A 15738-nucleotide genomic window follows, 5' to 3' on the forward strand; every position below is an offset into this window, starting at 1 on the left:
ACTATAACTCCCAAAGAATGCAGTCATGTAATTTTCCGGAAGCAATTTAAAAAATATTAGCATATTACACAATCGCTAATTTTACGTTGTATGTATTACATAATTTGAGGTCTATTATGTTGTTAATGACACAGTTTCCCACCAAAACACGTGATCCATCAAAACACCCAAAATGTCTAAAATATGTATATACAATGTTTAAATTATATAAACTATACATTTATAAAAACAACAAAAATCAGATAATTATGTATTTTGGATTTTTTAAATATCCATCAAGTTAAATATAAAAAAGAATTGATGGTAAGTAACAAAAAACCATTTTTCACATAGTTTTGAAGAATTGAAAAATTATGTATAATATGTTACATTTGGAGCAGTGATAATAGTTAAACTATGCTTTAAAAATAAATAAATCGATATCTTAAAACACTGTGTCACAACAGTAAATTTGCATGTCACTTCTACGATTAACCCCTTTATGGTATTTGACGTAATATTATGTTCCAAGTGATTGTGTAGGGAAATTTAACTGTACAGGTAGAAATATAGTTCGTTTTAATCTATACACCACTTAAATTGTGAATAGATAATTTCTATTCTAAATATTTTTATCATTCTATCAACATGAACACCTGATTCCTATTAAAACTATGCTTTGCTAGATTGGAAGATATACACAATAATGTCCTGAACAAAAAAAAAAAAAAAAAAAAAACAACTTAATACAACTACAACCTTTTTTAGGGAAGATTTATGCAATGGCATGGAGTTCATATCAAGGTATCAACACAGCATTCAGATTGTGAACAGCTGATTTTATTAGTATAATCATCAAACCATGCTTTGTTAGATTAGAACATGTACTCAATAATATTATGGAAACAAGGAAATATCATATACAATTTTAGGCACAATTTAATCAACAGCATGGAGTTCATATCAAGACATCAACACAGCATTCAGATTGTGAACAGCTGATTTTATTAGTATAATCATCAAACCATGCTTTGTTAGATTAGAACATGTACTCAATAATATTATGGAAACAAGGAAATATCATATACAATTTTAGGCACAATTTAATCAACAGCATGGAGTTCATATCAAGACATCAACACAGCATTCAGATTGTGAACAGCTGATTTTATTAGTATAATCATCAAACCATGCTTTGTTAGATTAGAACATGTACTCAATAATATTATGGAAACAAGGAAATATCATATACATTTTTAGTCACAATTTATTCAACAGCATGGAGTTCATATCAAGACATCAACACAGCATTCAGATTGTGAACAGCTGATTTTATTAGTATAATCATCAAACCATGCTTTGTTAGATTAGAACATGTACTCAATAATATTATGGAAACAAGGAAATATCTTATACATTTTTAGTCACAATTTATTCAACAGCATGGAGTTCATATCAAGACATCAACACAGCATTCAGATTGTGAACAGCTGATTTTATTAGTATAATCATCAAACCATGCTTTGTTAGATTAGAACATGTACTCAATAATATTATGGAAACAAGGAAATATCATATACAATTTTAGGCACAATTTATTCAACAGCATGGAGTCCATATCAAGGCATCAACACAGCATTCAGATTGTGAACAGCTGATTTTATTAGTATAATCATCAAACTATGCTTTGTTAGATTAGAACATGTACTTAATAATATTATAGAAACAAGGAAAAATGTTATACGTTTTAGTCACAATTTATTCAACGACATGGAGTTCATATCAAGACATCAACACAGCATTCAGATTGTGAACAGCTGATTTTATTAGTATAATCATCAAACCATGCTTTGTTAGTTTAGAACATGTACTCAATAATATTATGGAAACAAGGAAATATCATATACATTTTTAGTCACAATTTATTCAACAGCATGGAGTTCATATCAAGACATCAACACAGCATTCAGATTGTGAACAGCTGATTTTATTAGTATAATCATCAAACCATGCTTTGTTAGATTAGAACATGTACTCAATAATATTATGGAAACAAGGAAATATCTTATACATTTTTAGTCACAATTTATTCAACAGCATGGAGTTCATATCAAGACATCAACACAGCATTCAGATTGTGAACAGCTGATTTTATTAGTATAATCATCAAACCATGCTTTGTTAGATTAGAACATGTACTCAATAATATTATGGAAACAAGGAAATATCATATACAATTTTAGGCACAATTTATTCAACAGCATGGAGTCCATATCAAGGCATTCACACAGCATTCAGATCGTGAACAGCTGATTTTATTAGTATAATCATCAAACTACAGTATGCTTTGTTAGATTAGAACATGTACCCAATAATATTATGGAAACAAGGAAATATCTTATACATTTTTAGTCACAATTTATTCAACGACATGGAGTTCATATCAAGACATCAACACAGCATTCAGATTGTGAACAGCTGATTTTATTAGTATAATCATCAAACCATGCTTTGTTAGATTAGAACATGTACTCAATAATATTATGGAAACAAGGAAATATCATATACAATTTTAGTCACAATTTATTCAACAGCATGGAGTTCATATCAAGACATCAACACAGCATTCAGATTGTGAACAGCTGATTTTATTAGTATAATCATCAAACCATGCTTTGTTAGATTAGAACATGTACTCAATAATATTATGGAAACAAGGAAATATCTTATACATTTTTAGTCACAATTTATTCAACAGCATGGAGTTCATATCAAGATATCCACACAGTGCTCAGATTGTGAAAAGCTGATTTTATTAGTTCAATCATCAAACCATGGGTTGTTAGATTCAAACATGTACACAATAATGTTATGAAAACAAGGACAAATTTTATAAATTTTAAAGCGCGGTGCCTACTGCGACTTACCAGTCATCCCTTGTTACGTCATTGCCATAATGTTCCCTGTGATGATATTAATACAAGGGTTTGATTTAAGATCAGGGTCATGTGATGCTTCAATGAAAATTATTAACACCTCTTTAAATTAACCTCAAAGCTGGTTGTTATTCAATAATCTCATGTTGAATGTTAAAGAAAAGTAATGTTTACTCCATACAAATGTTACTCAAGGGATAGTGTTATTAATTTTTGTTTGTACGATTCCAGTGAAAGGTGGGTGTCATTTTTTGGCTCCATTGCGCATTAAGTTCCAACCACAGCCCTCTTGAATCCATCTCAAGATATTATTGACATTTGAGACTTCATAATTTTTTCTGAAATTGTGTTTATATGTAATCATATATTAATGTTTATATAAATACTGGTGTCCCGCCATACTAACAGTACATGGAGCTAGTCAGCACTTGTTTCAATGTATCATAAAAGTCACAAATGAGTGTAAACCTTCAAAAAGAAAATAAGGTGATAAATTGGTTATTGAATTTTCTAATTAATCAGCTGATACTGAGTTGGCTAGTGGATTGAGAACCTATCTGAGCATCACACATGTTTTAGCTAGTTTAAACTAAATAATAAGTCTCATAAGATTAACATTGGACATTTGGATGACCGGTGGGGCAAATCCCTATAGTCTAATGTATTCCAAACCCACAAAAGGCATAACTAGAATATAAGATTTTTATTGATAACAAATTTATGTATATAAAATAATAGTTTTTAGATACCTGAAATAACCGTACTAAAACAAATTTTTCTAATAATAAAACAGGCAAAACTTTTTATATTAACTTTAACATTCAAGAATTCAGCAAAGTATGTTTTTTTTTACTAAAGCCGTCAAATTGAAATATCCCTTTTACTTCATTGCTGAGCCATAATACAACCGGCATAATCATGTTGATTAAGTGATTAACCCTTTGAGTGCCAACGTCCGATTCTATCGAACGTCAAAATGATGTCTGAAAAGTGCCAACGTCTGATTCTGTCGGACGTCGAAAGTCGGCCGAAAAGTGCCAACGTCCAATTTTACCGGACGTTCGGAAAAATATTCGTAAAAAATCCAAATACTAATATTTTGACTTAATTATAGTTTATATTTGTTCATAAAGAGTTGTTGTTTTCATAATATATCGATTTAGTTGTTTTTGGAACGATTTATATTAACAAAGATGACGAATGATCTAGATAAGATAGCATTGACAGCTGATCTTCATGACATCATGTTCCAGTTCACTGTAATTCGCGTTGCGGAATTGTACTTTGAGGTTATTTTTAGTATTATTTTGTGTGTATACATTAGTTATATGTTTATATAACAGTTTATTATCCTTGTTTATGTCATTATGGATCGTTCTAGATCCCCTCTAAGTGAAAATGCAATAGGAAGAGTTATTGATGAAGAGTTCCTTGACGATAGTTTTGTAAGCAATGTCAGCGTGTGTTCAGAAGGCAGTGATAGTAGTGAAAGTGGTTTATTTGGAGACAATACCGATGATGATCCAGATTATATACCTAGTTCCGACTTGGACGAACCTGGACCCAGTAATCGAAATGTGCAAACATTATGGAAACAAGGAAATATCTTATACATTTATAGTCACAATTTATTCAACAGCATGGAGTTCATATCAATATATCAACACAGCATTCAGATTGTGAACAGCTGATTTCTATTAGTATAATCATCAAACCATGCTTTGTTAGATTAGAACAAGTGCTCATTAACGTTATGAAAACAAAGAAATATCTTTTACATTATTAGTCACCATCTATTCAAAGGCATGGAGTTCATATTAAGACATCAACACAGCATTCAGATTGTGAACAGCTGATTTCTATTAGTATAATCATCAAACCATGCTTTGTTAGATTAGAACAAGTACTCATTAACGTTATGAAAACAAAGAAATATCTTTTACATTATTAGTCACAATTTATACAAGACATGGAGTTCATATCAAGACATCCACATAGCATTCAGAATGTGAATAGCTGATTTCTATTAGTATTATTCAACAAGGAGTTCAAAACAAGTTATTAACATTGGATTGAGGTTGTGAACAGCTGATTTCTGTTAGTATAATCATCATGCTATGCTTTGTTATATCGGAACACATACTAATTATAATTAATATTATGAAAAGAAGTTAAAAAAATCATACTTTTTAGTCATAATTTATTCAATGGCATGGAGTTCATATGAAGACATCCATACAGCATTCAGATTGTGAACAGCTGATTTCTATTAGTATAATCATCAAACCATGTGTTATTAGATTCAAACATGAACTCATTAATGTTATGGAAACAAGCAAAAGATTTCATACATTTTTAGTCACAATTTATTCAACATGATCATGCTATCCTGAAGACAATTGTAGTAGGCCGATTTTGTACCTACTTAAGAGAATAACAAAAAACCTTTAACAAACACAAAACATTATCAAATCTTCCATACAATTGAACCGTTTATTTCAGAAAACCCGTCAAACAGACATTTTTAACAAAAGCCATTTTATTACAGATTCTCATTTCCATTCTGTAAACACACATTTTAGTGCAGAAACACGTCAAGCGATATGCCCCTTACTGTGTTTGATTTCAAAATTAATATTGCGTTTAGTGCAGAAACCCGTCAAGCGTGGTCACTTGACAGGTTTCTGCAGTAAATTTCATTTTCATTGGGTGTGGCAGCACTGGGGACACGTCACTCCTCTCACCCTCTGTTATTGTTTACTTCTACAAACAGTGGCATTCAGTCTTCAGTGGTTGTTCAACTTGATGTTTTGTTAGAGTTAATGTTTTGTTTTATTAGTTTTTTAAAGATTTTGTGAGTTTTATTTCGTACTGTGTTTTGTAGGCTATTAATAGGTCTTATTAAATAGTGGGACTTTAAAAAATGCAAAGTGAAAGTTCTGATGAATGAACCTGTGGTTAAAAGGAAACGTGGTGTTGTCAATGAAGACAAGTATAAACGTAATGTTATACGAAAGCAAGAACAAAAGGCGATTGTTACACAAATTACAAAGGTAACGTTGTACCAGACAAATCTATTCCTGTAGAACTTATTTGCAAATGCCCACGAAAGTGTATTTCTTTTATTGATGCTGAAATAAAAAGTCAGGTTTGGGAATGTTTTTTATTCTCTGAGTACTAAAAATGAACAAGACGTGTACTTACAAACACTAATAGAAGCTAAGGAAGTAAAGCGTAGAGTAAAAAAAAACAAACTAATCCAAATTGTTCCAATGCTGATTTAGAAGGAACTCCAGACTCACACACTAAAAAATAAATCTTTTGTATATAATATCAAAATCAATGGTATTATAACACCAGTTTGTAAAAATATTTTTTTACAAATACACGGAGTTTCTCGTGATCGAGTAGCAAGGCTAACTAACCTGTTAGTTAAAAATGAAATACCAATCGATTTGAGAGGCAAAAATCGTAGTGGAAACGCAATCGATGGCAAAATTGTGTGTTGCTATCCATGAACACATTTCTCTATTGAGGTCAGGGAAACTCACTATGGAACCAAGAAAAAGCAATATTTGGATGCAACGTTAAATGTGTCTAAAATGTATGAAAATGTTTCAGACCACTCATCCAGATCTTAAGGATTCAGTTAAATATAGTTTTTATTACAAATATTTTTAAAGAAAACTTTAACTTGTCATTTGGGCGGCCACAGGTCGATGTCTGTAGCCAGTGTGAAAACTACAAAGCAAAACTTCGAGATCAAGAGCTGAGCGACAATGTCAAGCGCAGCGTGATTGCAGAACAAATTGTTCATAAGCGCAGGGCAAAAAAGTTTTTTCTTAAAACAACAGGAAATGTCGCAAAATAAGGACGATGATACAGTTGTCATTTGCATAGATTACATGCAGAACCTTCCTCTCCCTCATTTACCAGTTCAAGAGGTTTTCTATATGCGACAGCTGTGAGTTAATGTTTTTCTGCGTTCACGACATGAAAACAAATAGAGCAAAAAAATGTATATGTACCATGAGGGGGAGGCTAATAAGTCGCCTGATGAGGTGTGTTCAATGTTACTACACTACCTTCAAATGGAAGTATTTCCACTTGGAAAGAAAAATATTGTCCTTTTTAGCGATGGCCCCTCAGGTCAAAATAAAAACCACTGTGTGGTGCGGTTTTTAATGAACCTGTGTGATCAGGGACTGGTTGAGACGATTTCACACTATTTTCCTGTGAGAGGCCACTCATTTTTAGCCTGTGATCGGGACTTTGGTAACATAAAACGGGTTGTGCGTTAGAGCTGACCGAGTATACACGCCCGACCAATATGCTGAGATGATCCTTAAAGCAAGCAAAACTGGCCGTTTTGATGTTATCCAAGTAAGAAGTGACATGATCTTTTTCTTTTAGCAGTTGGTGGCCAAAACATTACAAAAAGACTGTTAGCTCTGACGAAACAAGTGGAAGAGGTGTTCCAAGAAATGAAAAAATACCTTTTAAGGTGTCTACATACAAAGAATTCAACTACAACAAGGCGGAACGAGGAAAGGTTTGTGGTCAAGGAGTTCATTGATGGCTTTACCTCCTCAACATTTACCTTCAAGAAGTACAACACTGTTCCCGAACTCCCAACGGAGCAAGCATATCCATTTGGAAAGGTACCCATTAACATAAAAAAAATCAATGACATTGTTAAACTGAGAAAGTACACATCTGGGTACGAAGCCTTTTACAACAGTATCGTACAGTGGCCTACATCAGAAGCTGAATGCAACGTAGATAGAGAGTATGACGATTAGATTAAATACATGTACTTTACACTAAGTAAATAAATGTAGTTGATTGATGTGATTTATCTTCTTTCTATTACCATTCTGACCTAAAAACCCCCTTTTTAAAATAAAAAACAAAACTTTATTGCAGAAACCCGTCAAGTGAAAAAATTTTATAATTTTTTAAAAAATGTTATTACAAAATTTAAAACTTTTACTAAAAACTGTATTTGTTTTAGAAAGGTATGAAGTATATTATTTTAAAAAAAATGTGAAGCATATATCTATGATATTAGGCGAGATAAAAAGTTTTTCTTCGTTTACCGAAAATCCTAAAAACTGCACTTGACGGGTTTTCTGAAATAAACGGTTCAATTATTATACCCCACTATAGTGAACCCCTTTATAAAGTAAAGATTTGAGATTGTAATATAAACAACTATGTAGTTTAGTTACAGTATCATATTGTAATATTCTACAATTTCATGAATAAAGATAGTTTGGAACCTTTACCTTCCAGTACGCCCACAACGGTGTACGTAGTCTTCGTAATGGTTAGGACAGTCGTAGTTCACTACCAAGATTAAATGTTTGACATCTAGACCACGGGCAGCAACTGAAGTGGCAATCTGTTTACAATTACAATACTCATTAGTTATGCAGTAATCATTTTTGCCTCCCCTATTGCTAAAAAAGTAATCTCATGAATTAACCCTTAGTGCGCCGCCGCTCCCGCGCGCCGTCGTTCGCTAGACCGCCAGACGTTTGAGCACCGCACGGATCCAATACCGCCACGGCAAAATCACCCGTTTTTGCATGGTCACATATTAAATTACATAACTTTTGTAAATTTTGAGCTAGCCTTTTAGTTTTGGTTTTGTTTTTGAGGGGAAGAGATGTACTTTCAGTTTATGTAATAAATTACAGTTTAATTTTTTTTTACATTTGTTTAGTAGTATGTATGCCTGTCGTAATTAAAAAAAAAAAAAAAAAATCCTAAGTTTGAGGTCACAAAACACATTGAATAAGTAACTTGGGCTCAAATAACGTTTTTTTTTACCTAAAAGTACGTATTGTTTTGAGCATATACTAAAAGTTACAAATATATTCCACAGAAATTGCATAAAATAATGTAATTTAAATAAAATTCAAAAAATTTCAAAAATTCCGCTGTAGGATGAAGATACACTTGTTACTATAGAAACAAGTAAATATCAATATTTTATAGTTGAAATGAAGCAGAGCAATACAATTCAAAGTTGATATAAATATATTTAAATATATTTTATATATATTATGTTTAAACTATAAGGACAAAGGCATAAAGTTCACAGAGCCACTATAGTAGCCCGCGGCGCTCAAGGTACCGCATACGGCGAGCCACTATAGTGGCTCACGGCGGTCAAAGGGTTAAGCCCTTTCATATAACACTACACAGCGAAATTTGTATCTACAATTACTTTAGAGTGGTAAAAGTCACTTTATGTAATATTTCATAAAATAATACTACGTAGATCAGACTTTTAGTTGTATTAAATAGTATTTAATATACACTAACAAATTAATATGAAATTTTAATATACACTAACGAATTAATATGAAATAAAACAATGACATATTATTATAGCTATATTGTGAACTTCCAATGACTCACCAATAATTTGACCTTTCCAGCCTTGAAGTCAACAATAGTGCTGTCTCTGTCGTACTGGTCGATACCACCATGCAATGACATGCAGGGGTATGAGGCCTTCATCAGGTCCTTGAGTAGAGCATCCGCATTCTCTTGCTTGTCCACAAACACGATCACACTGCCCATGTCCTGATAGTGTCCTAGAAGTTCCAGCAGCTTCAGGAATTTTTGGTCCTCTTCCAGGACGACACAGTGCTGTTCTACCTCCTTACAGACCACACTGCGCCCTCCTACCTGAATAGTCATATCATTTTTAGAGTGGGGGGAAAACTATAATACTGTCCAAATCGAATAAATGTCTTTGATATTTCAACAACTTTAGGAAGATCTGGGATGACATGTTGCTCTAACTCCTTACAGGTCATAAATCAAAATTTGCGTACTGTCTAATTTGTAAACAACGATCAGAGACAATCAGTATCTAACCCTTATTACACATATTATGAAAAAAATCTCACTTACACTTGTATTAAAAGAAATCTTATGTCAGTTTTTATCTGGTTGGGAGTACTGTGTTTCTAAAACTAGCCATAGAATGTGGGAAAAGTTGATTGAACACCAGGGAATGGTTGAACTTGACTTGTTGTTTTAGGTCACCTGTTATAAATATGAGACTGGTCATAGCAATTGAGTGCCACTAACATATATACGCTGGTGCATTTAGTCAGATTTCTTGGCTTGGACTCATGGCAGCACAATTTTTTATACCTGTATATAATCTGTTTCTGTGATGAGTTGTGTGTAATATATAATGTCTGCACTTTCTTTACAGTTGTAGGATTTGACTTTACTCAGATTTTCATTTTCGTTTATTTACAATAGTGATTGTATTTTTCTTCCTCAGAAAATTACATTGTTTGAGAAATATCATATCTTATTGAAAAAGAAAAAAAATACGCATTGTACAGACACTGCCAAAAAATTTACAGAATTTGTCAAATATGTTAATTTTACAAAGCAATTAGAACATAATTATTTTGTTTTTAAAACAATGCAATGTAACATAGGATAAATTAAACTCACTTGAATCTCAATTGGTTTTGTGAGAATCCTTCTGGCCAAGGCTTCCATTTGCCTGGGAAATGTAGCACTAAACATCACTGTTTGCCTGTCTGGTCGAATGTTATCGATGATTCGCATCACCTAAAAGAGGATTTATAATTAGTAAGGATGACAGACATAGTGGTGTAATACATTTTTGGTTGGAAAATTATTTTTTTATTTCAAAGCCCTTTAAGATAACTTCTCTGTAGTCAGAAAAAGTACAAAAACATATATTTTTATAATTTCACTAGGAATTACAGGCCTTTAAAATATGAAATTTAGAAAATATGTTAATCAGACCCATATAAAATAGCTGAACATAAAAATGTAGAAATTTAACAGCATGTATATGAATTATAGCTTCAGGGAAAGGTATTTTACTTTATTACTATATTATATACTTTAATTTATAAGTTAAGGGGGTCATATTTTAAAATGAATTATACTTTAAGAAAATTACAAGTTCTCATACATTTTTTTCTTAAGAGAATTAACTCTTTTTTATAAAAAACATGCAATTGAAAATGTCTAAATATGGGTGTGTACTTTTATGTGGTCTTTCAAATCAGTGGACCCAAGGTAGTTTTCAAGGTATGCCTGCTGATTTCCCTATCAATTAGCAATAAACCTTGGCTTTCAGCCCTATTAATTTTAAAATAATAATTAGAGTTTCTTATAATGTCATATACACAACAATGACCCTCCCCTCCAAAGCATTGTATCATTTTTTTTTTAATTTTGATGATATAATTTAGTAGTTTTTAGATGAGTTGTGCTGGTTTTCTTTAGATGAGAGTAGTGTTTTAGAGAACCAATCTGAAGTGAGTCAAAGTTTGGTGAGTAAATTTGACGATGACAATATTAATAATGAGCAATAACGGAAAAAGGGTTCAAATAAATTGGTTGATAATATTTGTATAATTACACTGAGTACCAATTACCCATAATTTAATGGCGTTCCTAGCACAATCTAGGAATTACAATTACAACATTCAATTATAATACACCACTATTTAAAAGTATATTATTACAAGTAACGACACACACCTGTGGTTCAAACCCCATGTCGAACATCCTGTCTGCTTCATCCAAAACGATGTAAGTGACACGTTTCAAATTTGTAACTCTTCCTGCAAACGACCCAAGTAAATTAAATAATCGATAAAAACAGGAAGACAATATTATACTATTATTAAAATATTATACTGACACCAAATTATCCCTATTAAACCACAGTACTGTGGTTTGTACTGTGTTATATACTGTAGTTAATGGGTTAAAATAATTTGACATCGATTACATTGGATATATTCATATAAATATATTCAAACAGTAAATTATATCTCCATCAAGTTTCACTGTTTAACATTAAGTACTGGTTAAAATTAATCACATTATAGTTCTGATAGATCCAGATAATTGAGACTCTCAAGTCATGACAATATTAATCACATGAAAATAGGAACAAAATAAAAATACACAATAGTTTTGGATGATGTGAGCTGTGCACATAAGTACAATGTTTATCACTACGACACATGGAGAAAAATGTAATAATATGCAATATGCTAAGTACAATGTGTTTTTTTTTTAATAATTTTTGGTGTATACACTAATAAATACATATTATTTTGCTGTAACCTACAACACACACTGAATGAACCAGCGAGATTTGAATTTAATGTCATTGATATTATACCAAATTCTTTTGGTTTTGATATGTGTGTACAAAATTTTACACCTTCAAATGTTACACCAAAATTTTGCTTTTCCCAAAGTTGAACTTATCTGGTTATTTACTGAAAATAAAATTTGTGTGCAGGTGTAGAAGGTTTTATAAAAAAATCACAATCATTCATTATGATATGTCTTTATATACCTGTATTAACCATGACACCCATACCGGAAAACTACACATTGTTCAAAATATTCAAATATGTTTATTGTTTTATACAATATAGATCTCAACCTAGTTCTACATAATGATTCTTCTCGGGCATGTCTTAGATGATTTTGAAACTCAATCTGACTTGGATCTATCTCTTAAGTTGTTGCTTTTAGAATAATATACTTATTAAAAGTTAAACTCATACAATAAACTTATTACAATTAAACTCATACATACAGTTAAAACTCATACCCTCCGGTGTGGAGGGTCTGTGGATCTGGCGGAAGACAGGGTGGCGTGGAAGAGGCTCATAGACGAGGCAAAGAATCGACTGAGATTTGTTACGCCCCGGCAGTAAGTAAGTAAGTAAACTCATACAAACTTTATATTCCTAACTAGTTTTTTAAGAATAACCTATATGTAATTTTATATTCATCAGTGAACAGAAAGTTAGAATTAAATTGTAGTGTTCAAAGCTCAGTTGGATTATTGTTTAGGCCTAGACCTAGACCTGTTTTAACCCTTCAAATGCCTGCTGACACATATACACGATCTCATGACTTTTGCTCTTAACGCCTTTGACAAGTATACACGTTCTGGCTATATTTGACTTTTTTGCGACTTCCTGGTTACCCAGAGTGCAGTTTATGTTGAGTTATTCCACGGTTGGAATCTTCACAGACTGTAATATGTAGTTCAATTCCCAGGTCGGGTGTCGCTGGGCACAGCTGCATCTATTTACAGTAGAAGGTGGGGTGGCTGAATGTCACACACATCGCTGATGACGCGTGCAGCGCTAGTTGTAATCCAACCACTGTGTGCTTCACTTGTAAACAATGTATTTGATTTTATACATTTATGTTTTTGTAATGAAACAGATTAAATTAAACATTTGTTTTTCTTCTTTCCACAACGAAGGCGCAGAAAACAAATATAGCGAAAGCATAAGTTTTAACAATAAAACAAAATATAGCCGTTCTGAACCAGAACTTAAACAAGTAATTCTTTTTATGATTTTTTAAACTTTTTATAAAGGTTAAGAATATTAAAAATTAAGACGTTTGCAAAAATTAACGTTGACTTTTTTTAATAAATGAGCGTTTCAGGGAAATTAGCCCATTTTAGCATGGCGCTCTAAGGGTTAATATTTTAATCCATAAGTTGTTTTAGGGTTTACTTTTTGTGAATATAGCACATTAATTAGACAATAATTTATATGATGGATTTTTTCATCCAAAAAGAATAAATTTCAAAATCAAAATACTTCTGATTTAGATAATGAATTCAACAATTGTATAGAGATTGGAAGTGGCTATGTTAGGCTGGAACAATGTTCTTGTATGTGTACACACAGTAAATAATTGCCAATAAATAATGTTTAAGTGCTTTAATGAGGTTTTGAACATTCTTGTATAAATATACCATCTGTATTTGATCAAAAATACAATAAACTGTAAATGAAATGGTTCAATTAAGTTTTTGCTTAAGTATACCTATAACGTATCAAGAGAAAAAGATAGAAGTGTAGACTTAAAGAAACTTTAATATAGGTATACTATGAAAAAAGCCAAATTGAGTGGACCAGTTAATCCCTTTATAGTTTTTGACATAATATTAAGTTCATAGAGATTGTGCAAAAGTGAGCTTATTGTTACATTTATTTTGTTGTCCCCCATAATATTGTGCATTTCTAAGACAACCAAGCAATAAATCTGGAGTTTTTTACTGGACGTCAGCACTTCCTTGGTCCTCTGTGAAAGTGTTTGTACTTGGATGAGTTTACTGTAGTCACACAGTGCAGATAGCTACCATATGTTATTGCCTGTAACCCATCCTGGAGTATTTTTATTTTATTTCTAGTTTATTCTACTATGAAAATATCCTATGCTCAATTAGGCGATTGGTTTCATTTGAGTGATTTGACTGATACAGATAGTGAAAACGACTTAATGGACAAAAACAATAAAAGATTTGAACTTTTTTGCATGAAATGTATATTTATATTTAAACTCTAAAAACCTGTCTATGTTAAAAAAAGCAGCAAAGCAACAAATTTTAGGTACAAAAAAAACCTTTAAAGAGGTTCTCAGGTTAAATTAAATAGCATTAAAAGGTTACATAGATGAAACCAAGAGCATTAAAAAACCTGGGTTGGTATGAAACATAACAGTATAGTTGAATTTGATGTAAGTAAAATTTGGAAATATTTAAAACCTAAAATGGATAAGAGCAATAGCACAAATGAATTACCGCTGTTTGCAGCCAGCATGTCTATCATTCTGCCAGGAGTACAGACGATGATCTCAGCCCCTCGCTTCAGCTCAGCTATCTGCTCCGAGATGCCAGTCCCTCCATACACGCACACTACGTGTAGGTTCAACGACTTTGTAAACTTTCGGGTTTCCTTACCAATCTGCATACACAATTCCCTAGTGGGCGTCATTATTAAAGCTGTAAAAAAATTACTTATTAGTGCATTTCCTCAAGCAACTACTCAATTTATTTCTATTAGAGTATCATGCTGTTATTTAAAAGATAAAAATCTACTTGGAATAGTTACTGAACAAAAAAGTTCACTAAGAGTGATATTTTTTACTGTCTATTCAACTAAATTAACTACTTTAAATTTAAATAACATTTTATTATTAGAATAGTATGATTTTTCTTATTCACAGAAGACCATAAAGATACAATTATTCAAAGCTTGAATGATACCTAAATATAACATTTTTACAGGTAAAATATTATTATCTGAGTTCAGTTGTGAAACGCATATTAAACACTTAGTTTATAAACATTGAGTTAACATTTCAAGTATCACTTTTACACAACACAGAAACAGGTATAAGTGTATGGAACCTCACCAATTGGACCATCGTTGGCTTCAAGTGGTGGCTGGTCCATAATGTGCCTCAGCATAGGCAGCACAAACGCCAATGTTTTACCACTGCCGGTTTTGGCAATACCAATTAGATCACGTCCTGTGCAATACCATCATTGTTAGTGTTTACAGCAGCACAAGTGTTGTATTATATAATTATGTCGCTAACGTATTTTCTTTACAGCAGTTTATGCCTGTAAGCTTACTTTTTAGCTAACTGTAAATATTAATACCGGTACTGTATAAGCCTACACATTTGTTCCTTGAAAAACTAAACAACACAACAAGATGTGTAATGTGGTTATTAATAGAGTGAGTCATCCAGGGTCATTCTCTTTTCAGAATAAACTGAGGTGGAAGAAGAGGAATATGCAAAAGCTGGTGAGCTACAACACTTCACTATGGCACATTGACAGACTTATTCAATACTAAGAGGAAAAATTATGTATTACTTTGTGACAAAATGTTATTGAAGGAACATCATTAACTGGCAAGGAAAAAGTGTTTTATCACAAAAAACAAAAGCGTTAAATTAATTTTTT

The 15738-nt window shown here is 32.0% G+C and overlaps 1 protein-coding gene across 2 annotated transcripts in view; it reads right to left on the minus strand.

Annotated features, from left to right (window-relative positions):
- LOC124362446 (probable ATP-dependent RNA helicase DDX46) overlaps nucleotides 1-15738 on the minus strand; it is a 77826-nt gene that overhangs the window by 13756 nt on the left and 48332 nt on the right. For both annotated transcript variants that reach the window (XM_046816957.1, XM_046816958.1), the window contains 6 exons: nucleotides 15180-15296; nucleotides 14566-14766; nucleotides 11475-11557; nucleotides 10407-10526; nucleotides 9345-9617; nucleotides 8204-8319 (listed from right to left, as the gene is read on the minus strand). In XM_046816957.1, the coding sequence (XP_046672913.1) occupies nucleotides 8204-8319; nucleotides 9345-9617; nucleotides 10407-10526; nucleotides 11475-11557; nucleotides 14566-14766; nucleotides 15180-15296 (910 nt within the window). The remainder of the gene's footprint in view (nucleotides 1-8203; nucleotides 8320-9344; nucleotides 9618-10406; nucleotides 10527-11474; nucleotides 11558-14565; nucleotides 14767-15179; nucleotides 15297-15738) is intronic.

This window comes from Homalodisca vitripennis, chromosome 5, assembly GCF_021130785.1.
Source record: "Homalodisca vitripennis isolate AUS2020 chromosome 5, UT_GWSS_2.1, whole genome shotgun sequence".
In the NCBI taxonomy this organism is placed as follows: Eukaryota; Metazoa; Arthropoda; class Insecta; order Hemiptera; family Cicadellidae; genus Homalodisca; species Homalodisca vitripennis.